Source organism: Nasonia vitripennis (assembly GCF_009193385.2).
Source record: "Nasonia vitripennis strain AsymCx chromosome 1 unlocalized genomic scaffold, Nvit_psr_1.1 chr1_random0013, whole genome shotgun sequence".
NCBI classification, from domain to species: Eukaryota; Metazoa; Arthropoda; class Insecta; order Hymenoptera; family Pteromalidae; genus Nasonia; species Nasonia vitripennis.
In genome coordinates this window covers 711,889-727,145 of record NW_022279601.1, presented here as the reverse complement: position 1 = coordinate 727,145, position 15,257 = coordinate 711,889, and the positions used below count along the sequence as shown (strand labels likewise).

General features: G+C 35.7%; 3 protein-coding genes across 3 annotated transcripts; all 3 read left to right on the top strand.

The window, feature by feature from the left end:
• The first annotated feature begins 1,661 nt into the window (after positions 1-1,661).
• Positions 1,662-2,909, top strand: LOC116415913. Its single transcript, XM_031921554.2, has 2 exons — positions 1,662-2,603; positions 2,678-2,909. The coding sequence occupies exon 1, from the start codon at positions 1,721-1,723 to the stop codon at positions 2,156-2,158; it is 438 nt and encodes a 145-aa protein (XP_031777414.1). The 5' UTR covers positions 1,662-1,720; the 3' UTR covers positions 2,159-2,603; positions 2,678-2,909.
• Positions 2,910-8,489: 5,580 nt separating this feature from the next.
• Positions 8,490-9,190, top strand: LOC116415925. Its single transcript, XM_031921586.1, has 2 exons — positions 8,490-8,785; positions 8,868-9,190. Exons 1-2 carry the CDS (start codon positions 8,581-8,583, stop codon positions 9,167-9,169), a joined length of 507 nt encoding a protein of 168 aa, XP_031777446.1. The 5' UTR covers positions 8,490-8,580; the 3' UTR covers positions 9,170-9,190.
• A 346-nt stretch (positions 9,191-9,536) lies between these two features.
• LOC116415935 (suppressor protein SRP40-like) lies at positions 9,537-10,544 on the top strand. Its single transcript, XM_031921608.2, has 4 exons — positions 9,537-9,568; positions 9,798-10,084; positions 10,143-10,211; positions 10,300-10,544. The coding sequence occupies exons 1-4, from the start codon at positions 9,537-9,539 to the stop codon at positions 10,542-10,544; spliced, it is 633 nt and encodes a 210-aa protein (XP_031777468.2).
• The last annotated feature ends 4,713 nt before the right edge of the window (positions 10,545-15,257 follow it).

Genomic DNA, 15,257 nt, shown 5'->3' with positions numbered 1-15,257 from the left:
TGACTTTCTTACCCTATGTGGTACCTTCCGTAAATCATAATGGACAGGGAAGTGGTCGAAAGGGGACCGACGCGACTGCTCGGCGCCTCCCCACCGGGGTTGCAACAAATTAATTACTTTTTTAATTTGATCAATTTAATAATTAATAATTAAATCTTTTGATTATCAATGATATGACCTATAATTAATAGTTAAAAGAAATGAAAAATCCCATTTGATATAAAAAAGCCGATTCAACGCCCTTGACATATATTGTGTATCAAGTTGATTTGGAATACTAGTGTAAACTATAATAAATATTTCGTTAGTTGAATTTTGACCGTGCTCAATACTACAAGTTTTGCATACTACAAATCATTAACTGAATTTCCTTTGCTTGCAACGTGTGAGAAAATATTTTTTTATGAAATCAAATACTAACAACATAAAGTATAAAAGAAAAAATTGCACGACATATGTTTTTTAAAAGAAATTGGAATAAGTATAGTTAAGAAATTCGTTACAAATCGGATTAGTTACTATCTAATCAAAGAATAAAACGAGATTCACCGAATGCATGCACATACAAACGCACGTATGATCACACATATGCGTACTTACGCAGGCATGCACACACACACAAACACACACACATTAGAGTGACATGTAGTATAAGATATACGTGAATGTGTCTTTTTTAAAATGTTCGCCTTATATTGTTAAATGAAGCGCAGAGTTTTTTCTTTTGAAAAATGCAAATACTACCGATCTTGGAATTTGAATGAGAAACAAATATAAATAATATTTTGTTTTGATATGTTTATTCAAATGTTTACTATTATTAATTTTTTATTTTTTATTATTATTTTGTCCTGTAATTCAGTACCAAATGCATAAAGTTCAAACTACCCTAGTGAATTTCTTTTATGTATAGAAATTTAAATATTGAATTAAAATTCGCCTAGTATTTATTCGTGTAACTATCAGATTCCTCGATTTTCATCCTAGCTTCTCATAGTTTCGAAGCTTATTTATTCGTCAAACTAATGCGACATTTATAAACATATTGAGAAGTACGTCTTGACTCTTTACAGTGGTACGTAGCTTTAAGCATCATCTTTGGAATAGTAAATATTCAAATCAGGTATACGATTTTTATTCTGGAACTTTGTAGAATCTTGACCTCATTACCACCCCCATCCCGCCACCCCCATTTTCCAGAAGTGGAGCAGACGACCATCTTGCCCCACCACCTTCTTAGCTTATAACTAGCCAGCGCCCTGCACAGATCACCCAATACTTCCTAAGAGCTCGAACCGAAATCATCTGCCAGTGACAATACTTTATAGTATTACTAGTTATTGTGAAAGTAAATTTCATAATGGCAGCCGAGCAAGTGAGTTTCCGTAGCTTAATTAATATGTTAAGAAGTGAAAAAGCGACTTACTGGGATAAACCCGCACCAGGAGTCAAGCGAAAAAGGGCCGATGACGCGTACTCTTTTCCAACGGCACGAATGACGGCAGTCAGGAAGTCAAAGGTCAAGATACTACGTCCAGTGAGACATCAACGCCTTAGTTATGCGCCTATTGTCACTAAAGAAGATGTTGCTTTATTGGCAAAATATTGTGATGAGAATCACTACAGCTGCGACTGCAGCAGCCACCAGGATATACCGATGCTTAACGAAGAAATCCCGGCAATCGATCATGGCTTTGGTACAAGTAGCAGCGTGCCAAGTATGCCTAGATCTCCGCAAGACATACTCCCTTGGGTACTACATGAAATCAGCTTTCCGAGAGATCCGAAGGAGGACAAGGATCCGCACAAAGTTCAGTTATCCATAGATGTTAGGCCGAATGGCATTATCTTGGAATTTGTGCAACGACTGTTTGAGGATCCAAGATTAGTGAAGCCGACGAGTGTTAGTGCAGTGCCACAGGAGGATGAAAACACCACAGCACATGATTCTGGCATTGGCACTGGCAGTGGCTTACCAAGTATGCTTGATATTCAAGAAGAACAAGCCCGGCCTACTGTCAGCAACTTCAGGCACTACAAAGAAAACCAGGACCCTAACAATGTTGAATCTTCTAAGCCTGTTAGGTCGAAGAAGACAAAACGAGAATCGGCGCAACCATCAGCAAAAGAAGAGCAAAAACTTAGCAGTCAATTCTGATGATTGTTCGAGAAGCAGCCATCCGAATATATACAAAGGCCTTGTTATGACTACTAGAAAAAGATGAGTATTCTTCTCTAAATTGTTTCAATTTATTCTTATGAAATTAAAATAATGATTTGTTTCATCTTTTCCAGCGGACCATGGCAACGCTAACCAGCTAAATGACATTTGGACATTATATTGGTCATTTTCTACAGTTTTAGTTTGAAGACAACACAGTGACAAAAAAGATAAGAATAGCTTTATTATTAGCTAGGATAAAATAACTCTTTTTATATTTTTATGAAGAATACACGAAATACCTCTTTATTGTTTATAGGCGAGAAAAGCTGTACCGAGCACTATTGGTATATGTGCTCTATATCATATAAATGCCAAGCATTAAGGTCTACATATTCGAAAAACTTGGAACTTGGTCCCAAAGGATTTGGCAAGTAGTAATGTATGTTATGCTTTCAACTATAACCATTAACTTGAATGCTGATTTTCTGTTAATTATGCTTTTCTTGATTTCAGGTGCTGCGCCGTAAGATTACAAGCGAACGGATAGACCAAATAAGCTCAATTTCAGGATGTTGTTCAAGAGAACATTGGTTATGGTACGAATAGAGGGATTTAAATTAAAATATGTTAAAAGTTACATGAATAATATGCTAAAATGTATAAAACATCAATTAGAAAATCAGTAAGATGCTTATAAAAATGTTTGTACGTATTTTAAATTAAAATAAATATTTTAAAACCAAAATATCCGGATTATATGCTGAAATCCCAACATACACTTGTATGAGTTAACCTTTATTTCTCGCTGCTTATAAACTAGCCAATATAAATACTTAGCGCTTGTTTAAATAAATAAATGAATAAATACATAAATAAATTCGTTTAAATTCTCAAAAAATTTCCTACCAGCTTCACAAATTTTCTAAGATTCTTGGTATGCTCAAAACTCTGGTCATAAGAAACACTTGCACCATTGAAAATCCAAAATTGCCTCCGCCAAAGATGAGCACTGCAATTGGCCCGTGTAGCTTATATTCTAATATAACAATGTGAAACAAGCTATATATGTCAAAATAAACTTTTGCATCCTCCTAGAGAAAGCTTTGTAATAGTAAAATTTTGAGTTTTGTCAAAACTCTTTGGTGTGTAAGAAGTTCAAATTAAGTGTTTCTAGAGAATGTCCGTATGGATGCGCGCGCGTGTGTGTGTGTGTGTGCGTATACCGTAATATTTTTGGAACTACTCCGTCAATATCAATAAAATTTGACATGCATATATATTTTTGGATTCTGAATTCGGAAAAATAGTTATTTCTTATTTTCTCAACTATTTTCTTAATGTTCATTTTTTGATTTTTGAAAAACTTTATTTTGCGTTTTTTCCAATCATCCCACTTTCACAAACAATTTAGCTATAATGCATTTAAAAGAGGATAAAATAATCTACTTTTCCTCGTTTGGCCCTCGGTATCGACCGCTTTGTTCGTCAGATAAAATGAAACAGATGATTTTTTTTTTTCAATTCATATCTCTGAAACTAAACATCATAACCTCACGAAAAAAAATCATGTCGATGGGTAACTTGTCAAACTATATCCCATTAAAATTTCAAGCGATTTGACTACTTATTTTTTCAGTGATAAATCGAAAACTGAACAAAATGAGTTTTTTTGTGTTGCAATTTAGATTTCGGGAAAAAGTAGATATTTTATGTGATTTGGCTAAGTTCATTGCGCAGCTTTCAAACCCATATGGCTCTTGAGATATCAAGGTTTCAATTTTTTTTTGAAAATTTTTTGATTCCTCAGATCTCTAAAGCAATGTAGTCAAATGCTTCAAAATTGTATTTGGTGATTCACCATAAAAAAAGCTATCTGCTACTAAAATTCTAAACGAATTTGTCGAGCGGTTCTCAAGTAAAGAGCTAAAATGTAAAAACCGATTTTTCTCAAAATTTTTGCTTTCTCCAAACAATACTTAATTTATTGGACCTATAAATTTAGTTGGAGGAAGCTACGTGTCAATGAATTGGCAGCGGTTTTTTCATGTTCTACAGGAAATTTGCAAGAAAAAAAGGTAATATGTGTTTTTACTTAAGATGCTACTATTTTGAGTTATAAGCCATTTTAGTTGTTAGAAAAAGCAAAAATTTAGAAAATTTAAATTTTTTGTGTTCTTTTCAAGATATACTGAACTAGCATACTAATTTTGGCCGGGATTTGAAAAATGTTCTCACTATAAATACCTATTCATGACGTTGCCCATTGCACGGCCTGAACATTGCTCTTGCTGCGCTCGAGTGACAATAAATAAAACATTTCAAGCATTTTTTGTTTGCTCTTTTTTTCTAATACTTACTGCAATTAAATATACTTATTTGGTATTCCGATCAATAAAATTTTACAAATTACAAATATACTTTTTCGTTTTTAGTGAAATTAATTTTCTCGTTAATGACGATTAGTTATTTAGTTTAGGCCATCAATCAAAGAAATTGACGAAAAACCTAACTACCTTACCCTGCTAGAGTGTAAAAAATTATTTTAAAAACACCTCGGCACATCGAAGCAAGGCGAGCGGAGCAAGGATAAAATCTAAAACCAAAATGCATAAACCTAAATACCCCACGCTCCCCGACTGCAATAAATTATTTAAACGACACCTCGGCACATCGAAGGAATGCTAGCAAAGTGAGGATAAAATCTAAAACCAAAATACTCAAACCCTCGTACCCCACTCTTCCGAGTTCTACTCATCTAACATCGGAGGAAGACTCTAGAGGGAAGTTAAAACTAGCGTAAAACTCGGAGTGAGTAGGTTAAAAAGGTTTAAGCATTTTGTTTTACGTTTTAACTTCCCTCTGGAGCCTTCCTTTGATGTTAAATGCATAGAACTTGGGAGTGTTTGAGCATTTTTGTTTTGATCATTAAGCTTTCCTCTAAAGCTTTTCGCCGACGTTGGGTGCGTGTATCTTGGGGTGAGTGAGTTGGAACTGGGTTTCAGCATTTCTGTTTTAACTTTTTAGCCGTCCTCCAGAGCTTCCTTTCATAATATATGCGTAGAACTCGGGGAGAGTGGGGTAGAAGGGTTTGAGCATTCTTGTTTTAATTATTTAGCTTTCCTCTAGTGGTTTACTCAGATGTTGGATGTGTAGACCTTAGGCTAAGCGGCTTGAATAGGTTTGAGCTACTTGGTTTTAGATTTTATCCTCGCTTCGCTCGCCTACCTACGATGTGCCGAGTTATCGTTTACATAATTTATTGCAGTCGGGGAGCGTGGGTTAGTTAGGTTTATGCATTTTAGTTCTAGAATTTATCTTCGCTCCGCTCGCCTTCGTTCGAATATAGGTACTTCAAAGAATGAATGTATATACGTGTATTTAATATACACGACAGTACAGTGAGCACAGTTTTGATATAATTTTGTACTTTTGCTACGTTCCACGAAGCAGTAAATTTACAGGTAAATTGGTCGTTTCATAACTAACTTTGCTGCGTGTATTAAATTTGTTGCAGACTCGCATTTTAATCCGTCAATAATGTACATGTATGTATATTCTAGTTGAAACTTTAAGCCTTATTTTCTAAAATAAAAACTCGAAAAAATGAATTGATTTTGGCTACATTGTAGTTTAATAATGATGATTTAAATTATGCTTACGCAGCTATAAATACTTTTTCACTAATATTGATAATCGTTTGAGCTGTCTAGGTGGTATAAAGAAGAGCCAAATAAATACCAAAAAGCATAAGACTTATCCTTAATACTTGCACAGGTTCATGAATATTTGATAACATCTAGAGTTAGATGTGTCAAAAATATCATAACTGTGTTAATGTTTTATTTTTACAAATGTTTTTATATATTGCTTAATGAGTATCTAAAGCAATCTTCACCAAGAGAAAAGAATCTTTGTCCCAAAGTCGCTGCGTCTTAATAATTAATAATTCCGAGTAAATAAATAGTATTATTGAAATACTTTTGCAATTTTTAACGTGCGTGAGTTAAATAAAAGTATTGTTAACAATAGTAAATTAGGTAAATGAGCTCTTAGTTTGAAAATTGAAAAATTATCATATTTAATCGATCAGGGTTATAAAACCCGAATTTGACGAACAAACGCAGTTACGACTTATAATCTCTATACATAACAATAATTTTATTCATAATTTAAACCTATATTCCCGGTTTAAAAGTAAATTCCGGAAGTTCGAGGCATGTTTTGTAAAAACTTTAAGTGCCTTACAACTCAATGACACATCCCAAATACATAATTCTTAACTGCTAAGACGCCAATTTGGTGCCAAAGATTCTTTTCTCTCAGTGATACATCAAACATAGGTCAAAGAAATGCCGATGCATCCAAATAAAAGCATGTATTAAATGTTTGTTAAATCAGGTTCACGCATCTGAAAAATTAAGAAACCACAGTTATCTGAAGTTGTACATGCATACTTTCATTTTAGCAAAGTCCGCCATTGTTTGAAAAAACAATCTTTTTGTAGTAGCTGTGTTCTACTAAATTCATAATTATATACTTATTCAACAATTTTCATATCAATAATGGGCAAATTTTCATTTTTTTATATATTTTTTTTCCTTTTTTGTTTGTACAAATTATATAACTTAAGTGTATTGATGACTTATGGTTGCTGACGATGATTTTCATACAATATTAAACTGATATATATCGTCGATTAATTCTTTGTTCTCAATTTCTTAACCATTAGTTTGATAACCAATATTTCTAAATCTGTAACTGGAATGTGATTGTGTTCAAAGAAACATTCTTTGAATATATTTTTTTCATGAAAAAAGTACCACATTTTTCATATTATTTATATTATTTATATAATTTTTATTATGGTCGTACGCTATTTTTGATACATGAAAACTACTATAGTACAATACTTCAAAACCGCTACTATTAAGTCCTTATATACTCGGCTTTCTCCTAATTACAGCTATAGCATTATTCTATTGTATTCAATGTTCGGAGTTTCATGTAATATCGAAGTAAATGAGATGGGGCTCGATATGGTACAGGTCGATTCTATGCATTTGAAAATCATATTTACATGACGGCGCTATATGACCATCAGGATATAGGAAAGATGCGCCTATAGTGTGGGACTACTTAGCAAATTTCACTATAACTTTCGATATCGAAAAAGTGTTGCCCAGTACCGAACGCCATTGATATGTACAATAATTACGATACGTATACAGTAGATAGGCTATAGGCATACCAGAACATAGGCATACTAAAACACCTCCTCTCCTCTCAGAGTGTTTTGGTACCCGATGAAAGAGGAGGGATCTCCTCTCTCTCTCTCTCTCTCTCTCTCTCTCCAAGATACTAGAACACCCTCTCTCCTCTCAGGGAAAGATTGCAGCCCTCCCAAAAGAGAGGGAAGCGCCTACATTTGCTTGGAAAAGCTCCTCCTTCTCTGATTTTCGAGAAACGTGTGATAAGCGAAGGTGGTGGAAAGTGTGTAAATGCATCCTTATAAGATAGCAGTCAAAGCTAATAAATTTATCGGAGAAAAATAAATCCCGCTTTCTCACAGTTTAAACTGAAAGATAATAACAAGAATAATAAGCACATCTGCTCGCTCTCGTGAAGTGATGAACCCTCAAAGCTGTTTCCACGTTAGATTGTCACGGGCAGAGATAATTTTCACACGCACTTGAAATTACTGTCGATTCTTAAAGAGATAATCTTACGCTCAATAGATCTCACAGGTGTATCTGTGCGGCAAACGCGCAGGTATACACATTTCCTCGACCGCGTGCTTACATACGGAGATAATCTTATTCATAGCACAATAGATCTCATACGGGTATCTGTCGGACTTCTTGCCTGACACGCGCGCAGGTATACATATTTCCGCATGCTTAGCTGCACATGCGTATATACATCTGACCCGTCCCCTTCTCGCTCAGGCATACATATTTTCCCGACCGCTTGCTAGCCTATGCGCAAGTATACACATCTGGCTGATTGCTTGCAGATTAGCAGATAGATTATCTGCCAAGTTAATATGTGCATATGTGCGTTTGAAGAACTAGGATTTTGAATTTTCACACAGATAAGTCGGATACGTGCTGAAGACTCTCGCATGAAAATTTAAGTTATGGACAGTCAACAATGATCTCTCTCTCTCTCTCTCTCTCTCTCTCTCTCTCTCTCTCTCTCTCTCTCTCTCTATCTCCAAGAAAGCGTAGGTGTGTACTCGAGTGATTGAGGGATGGTCAAATTTTGCTGAGAGGGAGGAGATTTTGAAAATTCCGGTGGGAAGCGTCTAAGGGAGTTTCTATGAGAAGAAAGTGGAAATTTTTCGCAAATCGAAGGACTTTTGGTAATTGAAGTGGAAAGGGAAGCTTCGCTGTCCACCTTATTTAAGGACCTGGTGCATGCTTCGTCAGTCAGTTCACTCTTCGTTTTCAAGTTCATTCTTCAATTCAAAGTTTGAGAAGATGGAAGGAATCAACGACAGCATGAAGGCAGCTTTTGAGAAGGTCAACGGCTATAGAACAATTGTCCATCTCTTTAATGTGGCGTGGCAGTTGATGTCCTGGACATCGAATGGAATGAATGATGATTCCATTTTGAGAAAGTGTAAGAATTATTTTTTTTACATTAGTTTAGATTTTATTTGTAACATTTTTTTAAATTTAATTATTTTTGTTATATTCTTCAGCTCTACCAGCCGAGTTAACTGCTGCGATGAAGCAGCTGAATGAGGGTGCGCTCACCTCACCAGAGTCGCAACAACAGCAGCAACTTCCGTCGATTGGTATGATGCAGCAGATGTTTAAAAGTATATCATCCTTATCAGAGATGCACCATCAGCAGCAGCTTCCACAGGAGAAAAACTCGCAGCAACAAGCAGCAGTCGCAGCAGAAGTCGTATCCGCAGCCAAAGCCGCAGCAAAAGCCACAACCGCAGCCAAAGTCACAATCGCAGCCAAAACCGCAGCCATAGCCAAAGCCAAAGCGTAAGCCAGGACCACAGCAGAAGCCAAAGCCGCAACCGCAGCCAGAACCTCAGCAGAAGCGAAAGCAGCAGTTGCAGCCAAAGCCGCAGCAGAAGCCGCAGCAGAAGCCAAAGCAGCAGTTGCAGCCAAAGTCACAGCAGAAGCCGTAACCACAGCAAAAGCCAAAGCAGCAGAAGCCAAAGCAGCAGAAGCCGCATCCGCAGCCAAAGCCGCAGCCACAGCACCAGCTAGGAAGCCACTCAGGGACCCTCGCTCTCCGCCGGCAGCCAAAAGTGATCGCCCTTCTACGTCTGCGAAAACCGAACGTTCGTCCTCGTCAAGCGATCGCAATCGCTCGTCTTCGAAAAGCGATCGCAATCACTCGTCATCAAATGCGATTGCCATCACTCGTCATCAAAAAAAAGTGATCGCCCTTCTACGTCTGCGAAAACCGAACGTTCGTCCTCGTCAAGCGATCGCAATCGCTCGTCTTCGAAAAGCGATCGCAATCACTCGTCATCAAAAAGCGATCGCCATCACTCGTCATCAAAAAAAAGCGATCGCCATCGGTCATCTTCGAGAAACGAGCGCCATCGCTCATCTTCGAGAAACGACCTCACTTCTGTAAGAAGCGATCGCTCTTATGTACCAAGCGATCACCACACAAGTACGGCAAGCACGAGGGCTGATTGCCAAGCGTTGAATACATCTGTTAGCGCTGTTGAGCATTTACAGCCTCCTCTACGATCCGTAATAGCATCCAAGGGGATTAGGCTATCACAATCTTCAAGGGCGAGATCAAGCTCGCATTCAGGCTCAAGCTCGAGTACAAGCTCAAGCTCGAGTTCAGGCTCAAGCTCGAGTTCTGGCTCGAGCACCAGCTCGGGATCCAGGTTGGGATGTGGCTCTGACAAAAGTTCAAGAAAGAGGAAATCTGATGGTTAGTTATAAAAAAAAATTTTTTCAAAAAATAATACATATTTTTTCTTTAATTGCAGATGAAGCAATCAATGGTATAGGTGGTAAAAGGATGACAATCACATCATCTCAAGAGAGCGAAAAATCAGGTAAGATAATTTTTTTTTCATTCATTTCATTTCATTTTTTATGATAATATATACATTAATTTTTGTTTTTTTTTGTTTGTTATTGCAGCAGAAAAGAAGGAACGGAGAAAACTTTCGTTGTCTTTAAAAAAGACTGATCTACCACCACCATCTCCGCGACAGCAGCCATCACCACAGCCTCTCTATCAAGCAGATCAACCGATGCCACATCAGCATCAACAAGAACAGCAAATGCCACTACAGCAACGAGCACGACCGCGTATATTGCAAGACGAAATGCTCAACGATCCGCTTATCGTGTTCGATAAGAAAGCAAATATGCGAAAAATCTGAATGATATTTTTCAATAAATTTTTTGTAATAAATTTTAGATAAGATAAATGTAAAAAAATAAAAATAAATAAACATAATTTTCCACTAATATTTTGTGTTTCCTGCTTGATTAAATTATTCCTTTTAGAAATGTATATTATAACGCATGTTTACTGTCGTTGATCGCGCGTTACAACCAGGGCCAGATGGGTCCTGTTTATTATAATTAGAAACGTCGGACATGCAGAAGGCATGGCTCGGCCGACTCACACGGGCACGGATTTACCTATGCCATCTGACACATTGTCACGTCTTGATAGCAGCGTGCGAGTAGGTGGCAACAACGTACGTTGCCGAATATATATATATATATATATATATATATATATATATATATATATATATATATATATATATATATATATATATATATATATATATAAGGTTGATAAGGAAATAAAACATAAAACATTCATTTATTAAAATCATTTTTTATTTAGTTAAGCTGATTTCCAGTATAAGCAAATACATTTTGAATTTTGATTATCCACCGTATCTAAACTAAATCGATCATCTCAATAATCAAGTAGCCAGGTTCGTATTGCAATAACGTTTCGAACAGCACATATAGGCACTCTTCTAATGCAGAGATCGTGATTAAAGCAGACGAACTGCTTATCATATATTATTTTTTCAAACGATGGACAGCCAAAATTTTCGACGTTTGTGATTAATCTGAAAAAATAAATAGAAGAATGTGTGAGGGATTTTTTTTAATGTGAAAGTTTAAATAAATTTATTATATTTGCAACTTATAAATCGGGCAATACATTTTTTATCCATTCTGCTTTCTGCTTTCCTTTGACGAATAATTTTGTGACTCCTTGCGTACATATTTCTAAAATTTTATGAAGACGGTGATATGGAATATCTCCAGAATTCTGTGCCGTGATGGCTCTTTTCAATCCAGTAAGTCATACATTTTTCTTCCTCTGTTAGTTCATCCCATGGTAATGGAGGTTTAAAGAGATACGCAGTCGGTAAAGCAGTTTTACTCAAATTGAGAAAACTGATTTCCTTGAAAATAAAAGTATCGACGGCAATTCTTTGAAAACCTTGAATGTCACAGAGATAAACTTTTTCTTCTTCTTGACATTGCAATATTGTAATTCTAAACAATACATTATATTCACTTGAACTTCTATCAATCACGCTAGTCATCTTGCTATTCAGTAAGAAATGATCTGAGCTAGACTCTTACTCTCTGTTTTTATAATACATAACTCCGCCTCTGGCTTATCTAGGATTTTAAAAGTCGATTTTGGATTGGATCAAAAGAAAGGAAATGCATCCCCTCTCAAGAAAATCTTCGTTCTTATCTTATCTATGAGCTCTTCGTCCACACCATTGGTCTTTCCCGAGAAAATCTTTCTCTTAATCTTATCTACTAGCTCTTCGACTCTACCATTGGTCCTTTGCGAGAATACCTTCTTTCCCTATTTAAGAGCGGGAGCATCTTCCTTGAACGATTACAGTTCGTCAGTTGCGTTTCCTTGATGTAAAGTGATAGTTTTGTGCAAGTTCACGAATAATATTCTAGTCATATTTCAGTAAAAAGTAAAGATGAATTCGATGGATTTTTTTGAACGTCTTGTTGGCTTACTTCGTGACACCATACAAAGTAAAAATGATATGTGCGATGAAGATATTTATCATTGGCTGGACCTGTGTAATTCTACGATAAAGGAATTGAACGATAAAATTGGTAAAGCGAATTTAACGCGAGGAGAAAAACAAAAATGTCAAACTTGTTTAACACATTTGTCGTGCATACAAGTTGAATTCGAACAACACCTTCGGTGTGGAGCTAGTTTACAAGCGGAGGAAGAAACTGAAGCTAGAGTAGAGTGGCGAGATGTGCAGTCAGCTTTTCAGAATAGAATTAGAAGTGGTGTGGTAGTGAATATAAAACATGTTGATATTCTAAGTTTTTTAAACGATGCACAAAAGCTCTTTAATGATAAAGTAAAGAGCTGCTTATATGAGTATAATGCAGTGAAAGTTAATTCTGACTTCATCGTCGAATTTTCTATGCAGAAAAGTGGAGAGGAAACAACGGACATTAAATATTTTACTAGTGAAAGTGCGACGATATATTTGTCAACGAATTTAGAGGAATGGTTTAAAGACAATATCAAAGAGCCTATTCTTGCACAGTTAGAAGAATTTCAAGGCTCAGGCTGGACTCTTAAAAGTATCATAAGTTTGTGTATAAACATGAAAAAATTCTATTCTCCAATTAAAGGGTCTTCTTACATTCCTCTTCCAAAGTATATAGAACGCAAAAAGCGTGCGTCAATGTTCGAAATTATGACAATCAATGTTTCAAGTATGCTATACTTTCAGCAATATATCCTAGTGTTAGTAACGCCCATCGAGTTGCTCAATATCGTGTGCATGAAGACAAGTTAAACTTTAGTGATATAGAATTTCCAGTAAAGCTAAAAAATATTGTAAAATTTAAAAAACTTAATGATATTTCAGTAAATGTATACATGCTGAAGCAATATGGTACAAAATTCGAAGTATCACCTTGTCATGTTACATCTGAGAAGAAGGATCAACATGTAAATTTGCTCTTGATTCAAGATTTTTACATAAACGAATATGAAGAAAATAATCGTGATGATGATGGAAGCTTACCTAAATACCACTATGTTTGGATTAAAAATATGTCCCGGCTTTTGTGTTCTCAATTATCTAAATCTCATATAAAATCTCACCATTGTGAAAGGTGTTTACAAGTATTTTACAATGAAGAAAGATTGTAATCTCACGAAAATAACTGTAAAAATTTGAATAGTTGCCGGATAAATCTGCCTGACTCTGAAGTGACACTGAAGTGACTTTAGTTATTTATGCAGATTTTGAATGTATGTTAAAGCATACTGGAAATGAAAATGCTTTTCAACTGCATGAAGCGTACAGCATAGGCTACTATATAAAATGTAGCTATGATGATGGATTATCTAGCTATAAATCATACAGACAAGAAAATAGAGATGAAAAGACAATAATGGTTTGTTCAAGAGCTGAAATCAATCGGGGAGCAGATTGATCTACTCTACAAAATTCCTAAACCATTAAAACTTACAGACTTGGAAGAATTATCTTTTCGAAGGGCAACGATATGTCATATATGTCGAAAACCAATCCATGGTGATGAACTTGCAGTACGAGATCATTGTCATCTTACGGGACGGTATGTTGTCACTTTAATTACTTTAAAAAATTGAATTTACTAAATTTTTTAGCCTAATTTTTTTCTTCAGTTTCAGAGGTGCAGCTCATAATTCATGTAATTTGAATTATAAGAATTCGAGATTTGTGCCAGTTATTTTTCATAACCTTAATTATGACACACACTTCATTTTGAATGAAATCGCTACGCTACTTCTACATTGATGAAAGGACGAGTTTCTCTGATACCTCATAATAAGGAAAAATATATTTCATTTACAAAGTACATTGATGAATTGGACATCAGTTTTAGATTTATAGATTCGTGGCGTTTTTTACCATCATCATTGGAGAAACTTGCATCATATCTAGAGAACGTGCCGATAGCAGTAAATGAGTTTCGATCTGATGGCTTCACGGATGAAAAAATCAATCTTCTTAGATGCAAAGGCATTTTCCATATCCATTTATTTCCATATGATTTTGTTAATGAATTAGATAAACTAATGACAACAAAACTGCCAGAAAAAAATGAATTTTACAACAAATTAACATATTCACATATTACTGAGAAAGATTACAATCATGCTGTTTAAGTCTGGAATATGTTTAATATAAAAACTTTAGGCGAATATTCTGATCTATACTTGAAAACGGATGTTTTATTATTGGCTGATGTTTTTGAAAGTTTTCGGGAGACATCTCTTAGAGTATATGATTTATGCCCTGCACATTTTTACACTACTCCTGGACTAACATTTTCAGCAGCTCTTAAAATGACAAAGGTGGAATTGGAGCTTCTTACAGATATTGACATGCTGATGTTTATTGAAGCAGGGATACGAGGCGGAATAAGTCAATGTTGTAATCGGTATGCCAAGGCAAACAATCCATATATGGGACCTTCATATTATAAGGAGCAGAAAACAAAGACTCTCTTATATTTTGATATAAATAATCTTTATGGATGGGCAATGGTACAACCTCTGCCAGTTGGAAAATTTAAATGGATAGAATATGAGACAAATACATGTCTTTTCAATACACCACCAGATTCTGACATAGGCTATTTTGCTGAAGTTGACTTAGAGTATCCTGAAGAAGTACACGATGATCATCGAGATCTCCCTTTTTGCGCAGAGCATCGTACACCACCTGGCTCTAAACAGAAGAAACTTCTAACTACTTTGAATGATAAGACAAGGTATGTAATTCATTATCGAGCACTGAAACAGGCGTTAGATAATGGACTTCGACTAAAAAGGGTGCATAGAATTTTGAGTTTTGAGCAGAAGGCCTGGCTCAAACCATATGTCGAACTAAATACAGAGAAAAGAAAGCAGTCCAAGAATGAATTTGAAAAACTGTTTTATAAATTATTAATTAATGCTGTCTATGGAAAGTGTATCGAGAGAGAGCGATCTCGCGTTGATGTGCGTTTAGTGAATAAATTTACAGGTCGATATGGAGCAGAAGCACGTATAGCTCAACCAA